The 14,938-nt window shown below is 35.2% G+C and overlaps 1 protein-coding gene across 1 annotated transcript; it reads left to right on the top strand.

Annotated features, from left to right (window-relative positions):
• Positions 1-4,183: 4,183 nt before the first annotated feature.
• Positions 4,184-5,244, top strand: fabp7a (fatty acid binding protein 7, brain, a). Its single transcript, XM_067366713.1, has 4 exons — positions 4,184-4,313; positions 4,463-4,635; positions 4,756-4,857; positions 4,970-5,244. The coding sequence occupies exons 1-4, from the start codon at positions 4,241-4,243 to the stop codon at positions 5,018-5,020; spliced, it is 399 nt and encodes a 132-aa protein (XP_067222814.1). The 5' UTR covers positions 4,184-4,240; the 3' UTR covers positions 5,021-5,244.
• The last annotated feature ends 9,694 nt before the right edge of the window (positions 5,245-14,938 follow it).

Raw genomic sequence — 14,938 nt, 5'->3', positions numbered from 1 at the left:
TAAGTGGTATCATGTGATTTCCTACAGTATTTTAAGCCGCTTTAAGAGTTTTGGGATACTTTTGAGTGTGAACTTGTCTTCTGTACTATAGGATTGGACTGTGAAGGGACTATTGGGAAACAAAGGCAAAGCGCTTGGCTGAAGGGAAAAACACAATAAGTCTCACAGTTGGCATAGTTTTCTAGCTTTTTATGTAACAAAAACTCATGACATAATTGTTTTGGGCTCATGACATGACAAATAACTGATCTCAGTTTTAGTTTTTCTCCCTGTTGTCCAGAATTGAGAGAGTCCATGATTGTGTGGCTGACTCAAATGGAAAAAAAAATAAATTTAGTCAATATTACTAGTTTTATGTTGCAAGAAATTAACCAAAATTCAATTTAGGTCTCAAAAGAGTTTCATTATAGTATTTAAGTGATATGGACTGCTTTAACCTAGCTAACAGAGAATGTTTTTATTTATTTATTTATTTTCTAATGTTCTGGCAAGGTTCTCTCAGTGTAATTTATTACTTGTTACTAATTAATTTCTTTCAAAAGTGATATTATTACTTTACTTATTACTTTCTGGCAACAGTAATTAGTTACACTACTAGTTATATAATTTTTTCTTCACACCCCACAGAAGTTGTAATTGTGTATCTTCACCATAAAATTCTTCTAAAATGTTACTAACAACATATTTCTGTTCTCCAAAATCCACATTGGATCGCAATCGGGATAAGAGGGTTGTGGATGGCAAGCCATGTAATGCCAGAGTAATGCCACAACTTACACAACAGTGTTCAGATCATCTTTTCTCCTGACAAAATCAATGTAATGGAAATATTTCCATCCACTTACTGAATGTAAGCTTTTCTATATTCCAAGCTTGCCTGCTGCACTGTTGACTTCATGTGCCTGTGCAAGTCGTGAAAATTATGAAAATAAATCTAGGAATTATTGGATCGTTGGATTTCAAATCAGTAGGGGTCGAGGCATCAAAATAACTAACTAACGAGCTGTATATTGTAACTGTAATATTATTACCAAAATCTTAATAATTATTTACCCTACTAGTTACTGCAAAACTAAAAAAAAAAAAAAAAAAAAATTTACAGTGCCGTAGTTACATTGTAATTACTTAAATAAGTACTGAGTACTATTAATTAACTACATGTACTTACTATAAAGTTACAGTTAGGGTTAGGGTTTAGGGTTAGTTATTTGTAATTATGCATAATTTACTGTTATTACTATAGTAAGTACATGTATTAATGTGTAACTATGGCACTGTAAAATAATTTTTTTTTTCTTAGTTTTCTTATATTTTTTAATGTTACTTGTTTCAGAATGTTCTCATGATGTTTGAGAAATTGAATGTTCACTTAAAAGGTAAGGTAGGCAATTTTGGAGAGGCTAGCAATAGCAAGCTAGCTCCCGCCCTCCCTTTAGAGCGTCTCCAAAGCCTCGCCTCCACCAAAACTTTGCAATGTGTCACGAGACAAGACGAGAGATGCCTCGTGTTAAATTACCTCATGTCTTAAAGTACATAACATTATGATAATAATGAACGTTAACAACTTACAGAGCTCTTACTTGTACCACCTGACTGCTGCAGATTAATTTCAGTGTTGATTGTGTTGACTGAGAAATGCATTAATCAGAGTCTGAAGACAGCTCCGGGGAGAAGGTCATGGGTTGCCATCTCATAATTAGCTGGTTGTTTTGCATAGCCTTACATAACGTGCTGATGACCTGTGATATCTGAATGGTATGTAAATACATAATGTTGATAGGTCAGTTGTATTTTATTTATTTTTTTGGTCCTGAGACATCCACAGAAGATTTATGCTGCGTTCACGCCACCTCGTATTTACCGGAATCTTGAAATGACAACACGTGACACTATATTCGGAGCTGTTCACATCCTTTTGTTCCTTAGACTGGGAATTATGCGTTTCCATGGCAGCACTATCAACACCTAAAAGAATCTACAGCGGTCAGCTGGTACATGTGGGAGCTTTCAGAAAACTCCCAGCTTACAAGCTGTAATAATTAATATTTAGACCACTTCTATTATTGATTGCTATCAGGATGTGACGAGAGTTTCAACAAAGACTATAGAATAACACAAGACACGTCACTCGTATTGTTTTGAACGGGAGAAAGTGTAACGCGCAATATGGCGGAATAAGTCCCGCCTTCTAAATAAGAGCCAATCGCCGATTGGTAAAGTCATCGCGTCACTTCAGCGGCCGTTAGAATCACCGGTTTCTATAGAAACAGTCAAACGCACGCCTCTTCGTCTCATTTAGGTCTGCGCATGCGCATTAGCTTGATCCAGCCTAAAAAATACAGTTTTTTTTTGTCATGATTCGAGCGTTTAGAAACTAAATTTATGAATTGTTGTTAGATTTCATTGATTACAAATATGAAATTTAATCATAAGGTTGGCGAACAGTTTTGGAGAATTTGCTGTTTCCCCATTCAAAGAGATTGCATGATGCCCAGGATACTCGAGAGGCGTTTCAAAGATGGCCGCCGAGTGAAATGACTTGTCTTAAAGGGACTTTGGTTTCAACCAGTATAACAAAAAGTGTTTATACAAAATTGCCTACCCTACCTTTAACTTCCGTATAACCAAGAAAAACTTTTTAAAACATAAAAAAAAAAAAAAAAAACCTGTATGTTCAGAGAACAATCAGAAAAAAATGTTTCCATAACTTAATGTGAATGTTAGCAAAACGTTCTTGGGACATATTTTTGTTAGCTGGGAAGGTGTTTTCATGATATTTTGTCCTTTGATATTTGTCAATCGATGGCACTGTTGTCAGCTGACGTGTGTGAAGATTCTTTTGTATTCCACTGAAAAAAAGACACAAGATACGAGTTAGGAACTCATAAACAATGTTTTAATATTTGTGTGAACTAGCCCTTTAACCATGTTTTAATTCATACATCAGGAGCAAAATGAAGTGATATGACACTATGGTGACTCGCACCGTGACAACGCCGAACAATTCCAGTTATCCTGAGTAATCCCAAAATAAATGTGACTAAAGTAGGGAAACGCACTAAATGACTAGCCTGGAAGTACTGATGGACACTGCAATCACATGTGCACAATGTGACACGACTGCCATCTAGCGGCTGACTTTAAGAAGTGCAAATCATTCTGCACAAAGGACTGCAGACATTCTGCTACATTATCATTGGGTAGAAAGGCCGTTACTAAATAAAATGGACGGGTCTTCCGATGCGTTTAAATAATAAACTGTTTATTTTTCTAGTTATTTTCAGTTTAGTGGTAATTTATTTCTCATATTCTTTCCTCAGATATTCAGACTGCAGGTGAAGTAACAGAGGAACGGCGCTGTCACATGATACGTACTGCTCGTTTATCGAAGAACTTTATCTATAGAATAATTTTATAGAGATTACTGGGGAGCATTGACAGACAATCCCAATTTAACTGGACAGAGAGCAACACACTCACGCCCTGACACTGCTATCTGAGCCTTCATACGCCCCCTAGCGGGAGACATCTGTCCTCATGAAGACTCGTCCAGTGCTGAAGGCTACCAACATAGTGAACGTGGTTACACACTATGCAATAATAAAATGTTCTGTGTAACTCCTGTTACATGTGACTGCTTATTGCAGATTTAAAGTGGCAGAATTTATTGTGTGAGGAGGATCGTCTTATTCTACAGTCGTGCATACTCTATAGGCGTCTCTATAGTTGAATGGATTTATGTTTGATTAGTCAATTTCTTTGTGCATTGATGAAAACCCCCGTAATGTAGCTATTTATCTCAAATAAATGATTGCACCTGCACACAAAAAGACGCACAGCTCTGAAATCAAACATAGGGTTTTTACACACACCTGAAATTGCATTAAAATTATTTATCGTATTCCACTGTGCAATACATATATGTAAATGTATAATTTTGGACGCTATTAAGAGGATAATCTAGACGATTATATATATGCAAAACAATTTTTTTTTAATCTTTTCTCAAATGCAAAATCCCAGACCCGTTATTGGATTAAGCTATTGAAATGACAGTGTCACTTCTCGCCATGTATTCGAACAAATCACAGCTTGAGTAGATAAAAGCCTATCCAATCAGCACAAACTTCCCCTAAAGCCCCGCCTCCCCGGCAGTATTAATTAGTTAGGGCTTTGCACTCCGCAGACACTTGAGAGACAGTGAACTCTGCACAAGGACCACTACTTTTAAACTGTCATAATGGTTGATGCATTTTGTGCAACTTGGAAACTGGTTGACAGCCAGAACTTTGATGAATACATGAAAGCACTGGGTAAGTAGCCTAAAACATGTTTATTTATTTAATTATTTTGCAAGAGAGACATCCTTTGCACGTGCAAGGTGCAGTAGTGCAGCCTGGTGTACTGTACATTCTGTACAGTTTATTTAATAATAATAGTTTTGTGATCTTTTGTTCCACAGGTGTTGGTTTTGCCACTAGGCAAGTAGGCAATGTTACCAAACCCACAATTGTCATCAGTCATGAGGGTGACAAAGTTGTCATAAAGACGCTGAGCACCTTCAAAAATACTGAGATTTCCTTCAAACTGGGAGAGGAGTTTGACGAAACCACAGCAGACGACAGACATGTAAAGGTTTGTGATTTTTCATCTCTAAAATCAGTTTTAAAATGTATTTTTGGCAGGTCAAATGATCAAATATGATATACTTGATCTTTTTCCACAACGATAAACTTGCATCTTTTCTCATTTCAGTCCACTGTAACCTTGGAAGGGGACAATCTTGTCCACGTCCAGAGGTGGGACGACAAGGAGACTAAGTTCATTAGAGAAATCAAGGATGGTAAAATGATTATGGTAAGCAGCAGTATTTTTTTAGGATTGTAATTCAAAAGTTTTTTCTTCTTAATCAGTGTCATGGCTATTTCATGTTTCTAAATGTGCTCTCCTCATCTTTGCTGTTTTCCAGACCTTGACCTTTGAGGGCGTGCAGGCTGTCCGCTCATATGAAAAGGCATAATGCCAAACTGATAGATGTTTCAGTGTTACCCTGGCAACTTGACAATATTACAAGGGAATTTTTACATTGTATTCTCAACTGAGAGTTTTCCCCTTTTTAAGACATTTTTTGTAAGACCTTTTATATAAAATGCACATTGTGAATCTTTTTTGAATGTTGCAGAATGTCATTAATGTTTGTGGACTGTATAATTGAGGCCTGCCTTTGTGTTAAATTGAATGAAATACACACTTGATCAAAAACTGATTGTTTCTTTGTTTCTTATTGACTTATGCAAATGCTTCATTCTCACTGGTTTGATAAAGAAGTTTCCTAATATTTGTCATTCAAACAAAACAGAGCAGTATATCCATGTACAGCATACACACACACACACACACACAGTACAGTATATACAAAATTTCCTGAAACTATTTCAAAATTAAAAGGTTAGTTCACCCAAAAATGAAAATTCTGTCATTAATTACTCACCCTCATGTCGTTCCACATTCGTAAGACTTTTGTTGGTCTTCGGAACAAGATCATTTTCACCACTCAAAACCAGTTCATATGGATTAGTTTTACAATCTCTTTATGAACTTTTTGAAACGTCAAAGTTACAATTGCATATGCTGTCAATGGAGGGACAGAAAACTAACGGATTTCATCAAAAATATCTTCATTTGTGTTCCAAAGATCAACGAAAGTCTTACGGGTGTGGAACGACATGAGTAATTAATGACAGAATATTCATTTTTGGGTGAAGTAACCCTTTAAAATGAAAATTAAACTACATTAGATTAAAGCAATTGCATATAGAATTTGTTTTTAAATCAGAGACATGCATATTTCAATTATTTTTCTCTGAAGTGAACAATCACCAGTTTGCTTGCATTATTCACAATCAGAGATTTTATTGTAAATTTTATCACTTCTATCCAGTGCCAATGAATGCTTAATGTAATTCGTTAAATTGTCAGTTTAGCTTTTTATACACCCATTGATTTTGGGCCATAAATTCATATATAATAATGTCTTCATTGAATTTTTGTTCTATAACCATACTGTACAGACCTTTTTTTACATGTAATTTCATTTCATTACACATAATCCAGTCCGATTATGGATTGTATCCTTAAGTACCGGGATGATGCCCAGTATTAATGATCAGCCATTTTTGTGCTTTAGATGCTAATTAGATTTTGACTTTGAGAGTCGACGCTGCGCCACCTTAATCCACTGAGCGGATGGCCAACACTCAAGTCATATCAGAGAAGACTGAATTTAATCTATTATCCAGGATTATTTAACTCTTCCACTGTGCTAGCATTTTCAAGCGCCCACTTCAGACTGAGAACTCATTGAATTGCAGAGTTGCGTATGAGAAAAAGGCTGTCTGAAGTCCTGAATGACTGTTTGTTTTACTTCTGGAGCAGTTTGAACACAGCCAACAGACTATTTAAAAGACTCTTTAGTGCAGGCCAAATATATCTGCATCTGTATTGAAAATGTCCGGGAGAAGAACAACCCTGTGTCTGTTTGATATAACGCTGGTATGATCGTGCAGCCCTATGAAGATGACCTGCAGTAACCTCTCCACAACTTGAACCTGAAACGTTGTCACTGGGTCAAAGTTAATCCTATAATCCGTGTTGTCTTTACGTAGGAGCATCATTCGATCAATTTGACCAACCATGTTCAGATGCTTGATAAGTCTATAGTGTGATGTTATGTTGTCAGTACCAACTGTACACTCAATTATGATTAAAAAGTAAGCATCAGTTTACATCTAATATCCATATTTAATCATGGAGTTTAAGCAGAAAATTAACTCACAATATACAAAATTAACTAACACAATATTTTATTATCATTGAGATACTATTTTATATATATATATATATATATATATATATATATATATATATATATATATATATATATATATAATATAATATATATATAAATAAAATAGTTTTTATTTTTTATTTTCAGTTTTAGTTTCAGTTAACTGTAATAACCCTGTACTATGCAATAGTTTGACTCTTGTGGCTGCTGTTGCTCAAAATGATATTACGTAAGATTCAGTGTGTTCCAGATTTCACAGTGACAGTTTAGTGTGACCCATAGCTGTCACGATGGCTTCAGTCTAACAGCAGATTGTGAATGGACTGTTGCAGTCACAAAAGCGCCGTAATTGGAGTGGAAAGTAATCAGCCATTGTTCTCTGCACTCACGGCTGATCTAATAGCATGAGACTCATGAGCAACTTGCTCTGATTAATGAAACAAATGTTTAAGCACACATCACAATACAGTTTTGCCAGGACACACACTGAGACAGACAGCTTAACCTACTGTAAATATTGCTGAAATGAGAGGTTTTAGTTTTGGTTTTGGAGAAATTGCAAAAAAGTAACGAAACAAATTAAACCTGTAACCCTTACTGAATGCATCTGGGTTGCATTTGCCTTTAACCTGCATAGTTTGGATTATGAGTTTTGAGCTCCATGTGAAATTGTTGAATATTCGCCAAAATATCAGACATGAATAGTGTGTTCTTCTTGCATTTAAAGGTTGATACGCCTATTTATTTATCTATTTCGCTATACTAACTTAATAACATTAGTGAGGGGTATTTAGCGACTTGACGTATACACTTACCAGTAGTGACTCGCTTCATTTGAATACTCCTAATAATAAGGTATGCGAAAAACAGTACAACCGCCAAGAGTAGGTAGGCTATGTCTGAATTCATATTATTCGAAAAAACACAAGTAATCTGAAGTAGTACCCTAGTAATGCTATAGTCATTGAATAATTCAAATGATTCATTCAAAAATGCCACTGAATCATTTATTCAGCCAACAAAACATTATTTACACTATCGTTGTTCGCGATGCGTCTTATTGCAACGGTTCTGCTGTGGCTTTGTTTGAAACTACTTTTGTTGGCAGAACAGAAACAAACAATATATTGTGTCTAAAATGTAAGTTAATCAATATTAACATACTGTTTATTGGACTGAGACTTTCCCTGCTGAAATAAAAGCTGGTTGGCTGGTCTTAACTGGTCCTCCAGTCTGGTCATAGGTAGTTTAGCAGGCTGGTTTTAGAGGGGTTTTGGCCACATTTTTAGATGTTCAGGCTGGTCAGGCTATGAGACCCACTGACCAACCAGCTAAAACCAGCTGAACATCAGCTTGGCCAACCTGGGAGACCAGCTTGACCAGCTTACTAGCTACATCCTGCTTAAACCACCCAAGACAGCTTAGGCTGGTTTTAGCTGTTTCTTTCAGCAGGGTTGCATGCACTCATAAACCTTTTGTTATGGAAATATAATGAGGTGGAGAAAAACTAAATTTCAATGCATTTGTGCTTGCACCAAACTACGGAAGAGGATTAGGGCCAAGCAATAATAAAAAAATAAAACCATCTCGAGATTAAAGTTGTTAAATTTCGAGAAAAAAGTCGAGATAAAATGTTGAGAATAAAGTCATTAAATTACAAGAAAAAAGTCGTTAAATTACCAGAACAAATTCGTTAAATTTCGAGAAAAAAGTCGAGAAAATGTTGAGAATAAACTTGTTAAATTATGAGGAAAAAAGTCGAGATAAAATGTTGACAATAAAGTAATTAAATTATGAGAAAAAAGTCGTTAAATTACGAGAACAAATTTGTTAAATTTCGAGAAAAAAGTGGAGATAAAATGTTGAGAAAAAAGTAATTAACTTACGAGAACAAATTCGTTAAATTACGAATTTGTTCTCATTATTTAACAACTTTTTTCTTGTAATTTAATGACTTTATTCTCATAATTTAATGAGTTTATTCTCAACATTTTATTTCGACTTTTTTCTCGAAATTTAACAACTTTAATCTGATCTTTAAAATCTTTAAAAGATGGTTTTATTTTTTTTATTATTGCTTGGCCCTAATCCTCTTCCATACTAAACAATTACGTTCCACAAAGAAACTTTGCCTTTGCTTGCAAAACCATTGTTTTGGAAACTGAGCCCCATGACATGAAGGAAAAAAATATGAAATGGAGGAAAAATGATTTGTCAATGCTTTTGTGTTTTCTCTCGTTACCCCGCAAAAACGTTTGTGTTCCGCAAAGTTTCTTGGGGAAATGCAAAACATTTGCGAGAGAACACAAAATCATTGGCTTATTATTTTTTGTGTCCCTTTAGGGGCTCCGTAGTACGGAGTAGTACCAAAGGCACATGGGATGTAAGGAAAAACTATATTTCAATGCTTTTGCGTTGGCTCACAAAAACATGGCGTTCATTCGCTTTTGCTTCTTGTATTATATAGGCTAATGAAATATTTGTAGTATTTAATGTTAATTTTTAATGTGTATTCAATAATTCCTCTGCATTTATATTAAGTTGCAGTGTAGGTGAAAAGACATTAGTTTCTTGCTTAATTCAGGAACTAATTTCTAAAACTTATAGTAAAGTAATGCTTTCATTTCTTTTAGATCACCACAGGTGTTTCCAAAAGTGCCAAGACTACCGTTCAGACTAATTTTGTCTACAAACTGACTGAGCGAGAGAAAAAAAGCGAGAGGATATGGGGGGTCTATTCAGCGCCTCAGTCTATGTCAAGTCTCTGTGGCCATTTGTCAGGAAGCATGAATGCTTGCCTTCATCTTCTCTCTTTTTTCTTCTTTAGGCCAACCACAGTTCAGCTTTAAGCTGATTTTGCCTCTCTTCTTTGTGGGCTGAGAGTAGTCTGTTCTTCAGTGGCCAATAGCCTATAAGATTGGGAGTGACATCACTGCCAGATTATGCTCTTGCCAAGCGTCATGAAAGAAACTCTCCCCGTTGTTCCCCAATGAAAAGAAAAGAGGCAAAGAGGCTCTGGGAAACCCTGACACTCCTCCATGCCTGCCATGGGAACTGTTAACACAGAAGAGAAAATATTTCAGTTGACAATGCACAGATTGTAATCAGGCACCGTTCCAGGAATGAACCACGGTTCACTCTGGGACTGCTTTTAATTTTAGGGCATTCTTGTAGCAATAATGGCTAGCAATGTTTAGTGTGAGAGAGTGATTGAAATGAATGTGTCTTCATTTGGTTTCAGTTTCAAATGTTCATTAATGGAGGGATGTCTATGTCTAAATCAACAGCCATCTGTGCTATGTCCCAATATTGATTTTCTTGTCCTTATAGAACCAGTGAGATCTGGTTAAAATTCCATAGTAGTCACAAATAAAAAAATGTCACAAGTAAAATTGCAGAGAAAAAAAAAGTACTCCTAAAATTAGTAATGCTTAGTATTAGTAGCTGCAATCCATTTTGAAATATGATTGGCTGATGTCTGCATAAAATAAATGCTGCATATTATATAAAATACTCAGCAGCCCTTTTTTCAGTACACCTGTTCAACCACTCTTTAATGCAAATATCTAATCAGCCAATCACGTGGCAGCAATTCAGTGAATTTAGGCATAGACATGCTCAAGACGATCTGCTGAAGTTCAAACTGAGCATCAGAATGGGGAAGAAAGGTGATTTAAGTGACTTTGAATGTGGCATGGTTATTGGTGCCAGACAGGCTTGTCTGAGTATTTCAGAAATTGCTGATCTACTGGGATTTTCACACGCAACCATCTCTAGGGTTTACAGAGAATGGTCTGAAAATAGAAAATATCCAGTGAGTGGCAGTTCTGTTGGTGAAAATGCCTTGTTGATGCCAGAGGTCAGAGGAGAATGGCCAGACTGGTTTGAGCTGATAGAAAGACAACAGTAACTCAAATAACCACTGGTTACAACTGAGGTCTGGAGAAGAGCTTCACAACCAGCCTGAGTATTGTTGACCATGTCCATCCCTTTATGACCACAGTGTACCCATCTACTTCCAGCAGGATAACTTGTCATGTCACAAAGCTCAAATCATCTCAAACTGGTATCTTGAACATGACAATGAATTCATGTCCTATCATGTTAATATGGAACAAAAAAAAAAAAACCACACAAACTACCATAGTAGGAAAAATAAATACTATGGAAGTCAATGGGGATGAGATCTGTTTGGTTACTGAGATTCTTCCAAATATTGTCCTTTGTGTTCAGCAGAACAAAGACATTTACGAAGGTCTGGAACATCCTGAGGGTGAGTAAATGACAGAATTTTCATTTTTGGTTGAACTATCCCTTTAAGGAAGTTCTGAAGGCAAGAGAGTGTCCAACCCAGTAATAGCAAAGTCTACTTAATAAAGGCTTCTCCATGTTGGCTTTATTTTTGTTATACCTAATTTTAAAGATGGTCTTAATGACCTTCTAAAGACCAGATGATTTTTTTTAATGTCCTAATATATGTAAAACCTTTAAAAGGGTGTATATTCTTTTTCACATGTATGAATATTTTATTATATTATATATATATATATATACACACACATGCACACATACACACTACCCAGGTGAAAAAAAAGTACTTCTATAATGTCCTTAAAATGCTCTATTTTCGAGCACTAATTTTGTACTTAATATACTAAAAATTCTTCTTTAGTACTTCTTAAGAACATATAATTGTAGTCAACTGGAAAAAAAAATATTTATATACATCACTTATAGTACATCTGAACCCATAGTGTACTATAAGTGTTAACTAAATATATTTTTTTAAATACAGAGATAGTTTTAAAAGCACATTTTAGTTCGTATTTCAAGGTGTCTATAAATAGCACAGTTGAGTACACTTAGATGTTCTTAAGATTATCTTCAGTAATAAAGAAGAATTTTTAGTATATTAAGTACAAAATTAGTGCGCGAAAATAGAGCACTTTAAGTACATTATAGAAGTGTACTTTTTTTTCACCTGGGTATTATGCAAGTGACATACAAGTAGGATTTCAGTACAATAAACACATAGAATTGAGTTTTTCAAAGAAAGTGTTTGTTTTATTTCTCCATATCTTTTTAGATAACTGGTATCCATCTCAGACAGGTATGTTAAATAGATTAAACATTATTAAGCAAGTCACAGTTCTCATGAAACATGGGGAGGAAGAAAAATCTTTCTGCTGATGAAAAGAATGAAATGGTGCGATAGTGTGCAAAAGGCATGAAAACAACTAATATGGTGTGAAAACCAAAAGGAGATTATCGAGCTATCATAAGATTTGTGAGCAATTTACAGCACAAGAGAACTCTGTGAGATAAATGCTTATTAAGGAAAGTTTCTGTCATAACAAATGTACAGTATTAAAAGGACAAAGCCAGTGTTGAGCAGTAAACTGGTGTCTCTGGAGTCTCGAGAACCTCTCCATGCAGGCTGGCAGTTGTACGTAAAGTTGCATTTCAGCCATCTCTAGAAACGTTTACAGTGGGTTTAGAAATACATTTTATTGCTATGGTATTTTTTGCAGCATGGGATAGTGCGTTGTCCTGAATGAAAATCTTTTCAGAAGACACTATCCTTCTTTTTAAACCATAGCAGAAAATGGTCAGTTATGAACTCCACATATCTTGCAGATGTCATTTTCACACCCTCAGAGACCCTAAAGGGACCTTCCATCTCACTTCCCAATATTCCAGCCCAAATCATCACCCGCCAGCTCCTTGCTGATGTCACAGTCTTGTTGGAACGTGGTGGCCACTCAACAACCATCCAGAAATCCATCCACTGGGGTACGGCTTTCGACAGTGAATAAAATGATTTAAAAAGGAGTCTATTTAAAACCATTTAAAACATTTATTTCTAAACCTACTGAAAACATTTCTGTGAACTTTGGTTAGAGATGGTTGAAATGCAACTTTACACACAACAGCCAGCCTGGAGAGCTTCTTGAGACACCAGCAGATTTCAAATACTTGTTTGTTGCTCAACAGTGGGCTTTTTTTTTTATAGCTGTCCTTTTTATGGACAGGAACTTTCCTTAATAAGCATTATCTGAGTGAGTTCTCTTGTGCAGTAAATCACTCACAAATTTTATGATGGACATTATCGTACTTTTCAGTTTTCACACAATATTACTTGTTTTCATGCCATTTCCATTCATCCTAATTCATCTTCAGAAAGATCTTTCTTCCTCCCCAATATGCATGAGAACAGTGATTTGCTTAATAATGTGAAACAACCTCTTTAAATAGGGTTTCCATCCTGGGAAACTACAGTAGTCAACATTTGAAGTGGATCAAAACATTTCATCACAGTTGTCCTAAAACCTTCTTCTTAGGACAACTTTTTTGACTTCAACATTTACTATATTTAACAAACCTGTCTGAGATTGATACCGGTTATCTAAAAAGATATGGAGAAATAAAGCAAAGACTTTCTTTGAAAAACTAAAATCGGAATGTTTATTGTACTGAAATCCTACTGATATGTCACTTCTATAATAATTTGGAACAGTATATATAAAATAAAATGCACAACTTATCCTTGCAAAGGGGATTTTAGGATAGGCTCAGTTAGGAATAGCCTCTGTTGGCATGGAGATATTTAAGGTTTTTTTTTGGATGCTTGAATAGCTCTGGCAGAAACCTTGAATAGCACAAAGCAGGGTGTGCATACCAATGCAGTTAACACACAGAACTATTGGCAGCTTTTTGTAGGAAAGATTACAAAAACTGGCATATTTCTGAATCCTTAATCTTTTAGAATCATCTCAATTATTTGAAATAGCTATTCAAATGTAGTCATTTCATTATACATTTACAAATCAGTCATTTAAATGTAATTTGTGGTATCACGTAATACTGTGAAACATTGTTTAATGTGAATACACTTATTAACATGATATGTTATTAATGAGTAACTGAATTTAGATGCTTACATTTTAACTTGCCTTTATAGGAAAATTACAAAAGGACCAGAAAGGTAACATGAGAGCCTATTGCAGTAATGCCACCTACTGGTGATAGTGGATGTTGACATAATGGCCTGGGATTTATTGAAATGACCTGACCAAAGAAAAGATAAAACAAACATGTGAATAACAAAAAGCCTGTAAGTAGTTCTTTTTAATAATAAATAAGGAATTCTGTAAATAATAAATAAATAAAACTGCAAACAGTTGGTTTGATTATTGCAAACATTTATTTAGAGTCTTAGAGTCTGTATTACCGTTAGAGTTGCATTACAGTTCCATTGGCATTACAGTTGGCTCTTTTTTTTCTTTTCAAAAAACCTTTTTTGACCAGTGACCATATTGTTGATTCTTTTGATAGCTTTATACATCTGATTTCAGTTTATGGCTATAACTTTTACAGAGAATATACATATTAATACAGTTAATTTTCTTTGCATTTTGAATATCTGACCACAAAACCATGCAAAAGACAAAAAGAACCCCCACAATATTACATAAGAAATTATATAATTCCAATTACAAAAACAAATTAAATATGGTCTGGTTTAGATACGTGTTTTTAAACAATAAAATTCATAAAAACATCATGCAAAACTATCATCTTTAAGGAGCATTAATAAACTGAATTAGATTTAAAAGTATCACTATGCAAAGAAGTATTTGAACTATGGAAAATTGCAAGTTATTCATTGCTGCAGAGTCTGACACGCCATTATCTATGGTTAAAGTGAGTCTAAAAGAGACCCATTTCTGCTACAATTGAGCACTGCTGTAATATGCATTTGTACAGGTTAATGTACATCAGAGAAAAAAAGAAAAAAAAAAAAAATCACATACTTGTGAAGATCTTTGTACAGACATGAGTTTATCCTCTATGGAGCCACATGCTGAACTCCTGGAGGAAAGATCGTGGCAGTAAAAGAAATGGCTCCAGGGCGGCCTACTGGCACAGCACACTTTAGGAGTCTCATTAGTTCACACTATTAAACACTCACTAACACATTAAATCAAGTAAAGGAGAGCTCTGCTAATGAGCTGATGACAATCAGGTGCAGTGCCAGGGATCCACCAGGGGCAGTGCTGAGAAACATGCAACACATTTCATCTGGCGCAG

This window comes from Chanodichthys erythropterus, chromosome 18, assembly GCF_024489055.1.
Source record: "Chanodichthys erythropterus isolate Z2021 chromosome 18, ASM2448905v1, whole genome shotgun sequence".
Taxonomy (NCBI): domain Eukaryota; kingdom Metazoa; phylum Chordata; class Actinopteri; order Cypriniformes; family Xenocyprididae; genus Chanodichthys; species Chanodichthys erythropterus.
This window is presented reverse-complemented; position numbering and strand designations above follow the sequence as displayed.

Excerpts from the sequence above, each read along its gene's own strand:
- fabp7a (XM_067366713.1), top strand. The coding sequence starts at position 4,241 with ATGGTTGATGCATTTTGTGCAACTTGGAAACTGGTTGACAGCCAGAAC. Across the intron at positions 4,314-4,462 it reads TGAATACATGAAAGCACTGG|GTGTTGGTTTTGCCACTAGG; the intron begins GTAAGTAGCCTA and ends TTTGTTCCACAG. Across the intron at positions 4,858-4,969 it reads AGGATGGTAAAATGATTATG|ACCTTGACCTTTGAGGGCGT; the intron begins GTAAGCAGCAGT and ends GCTGTTTTCCAG.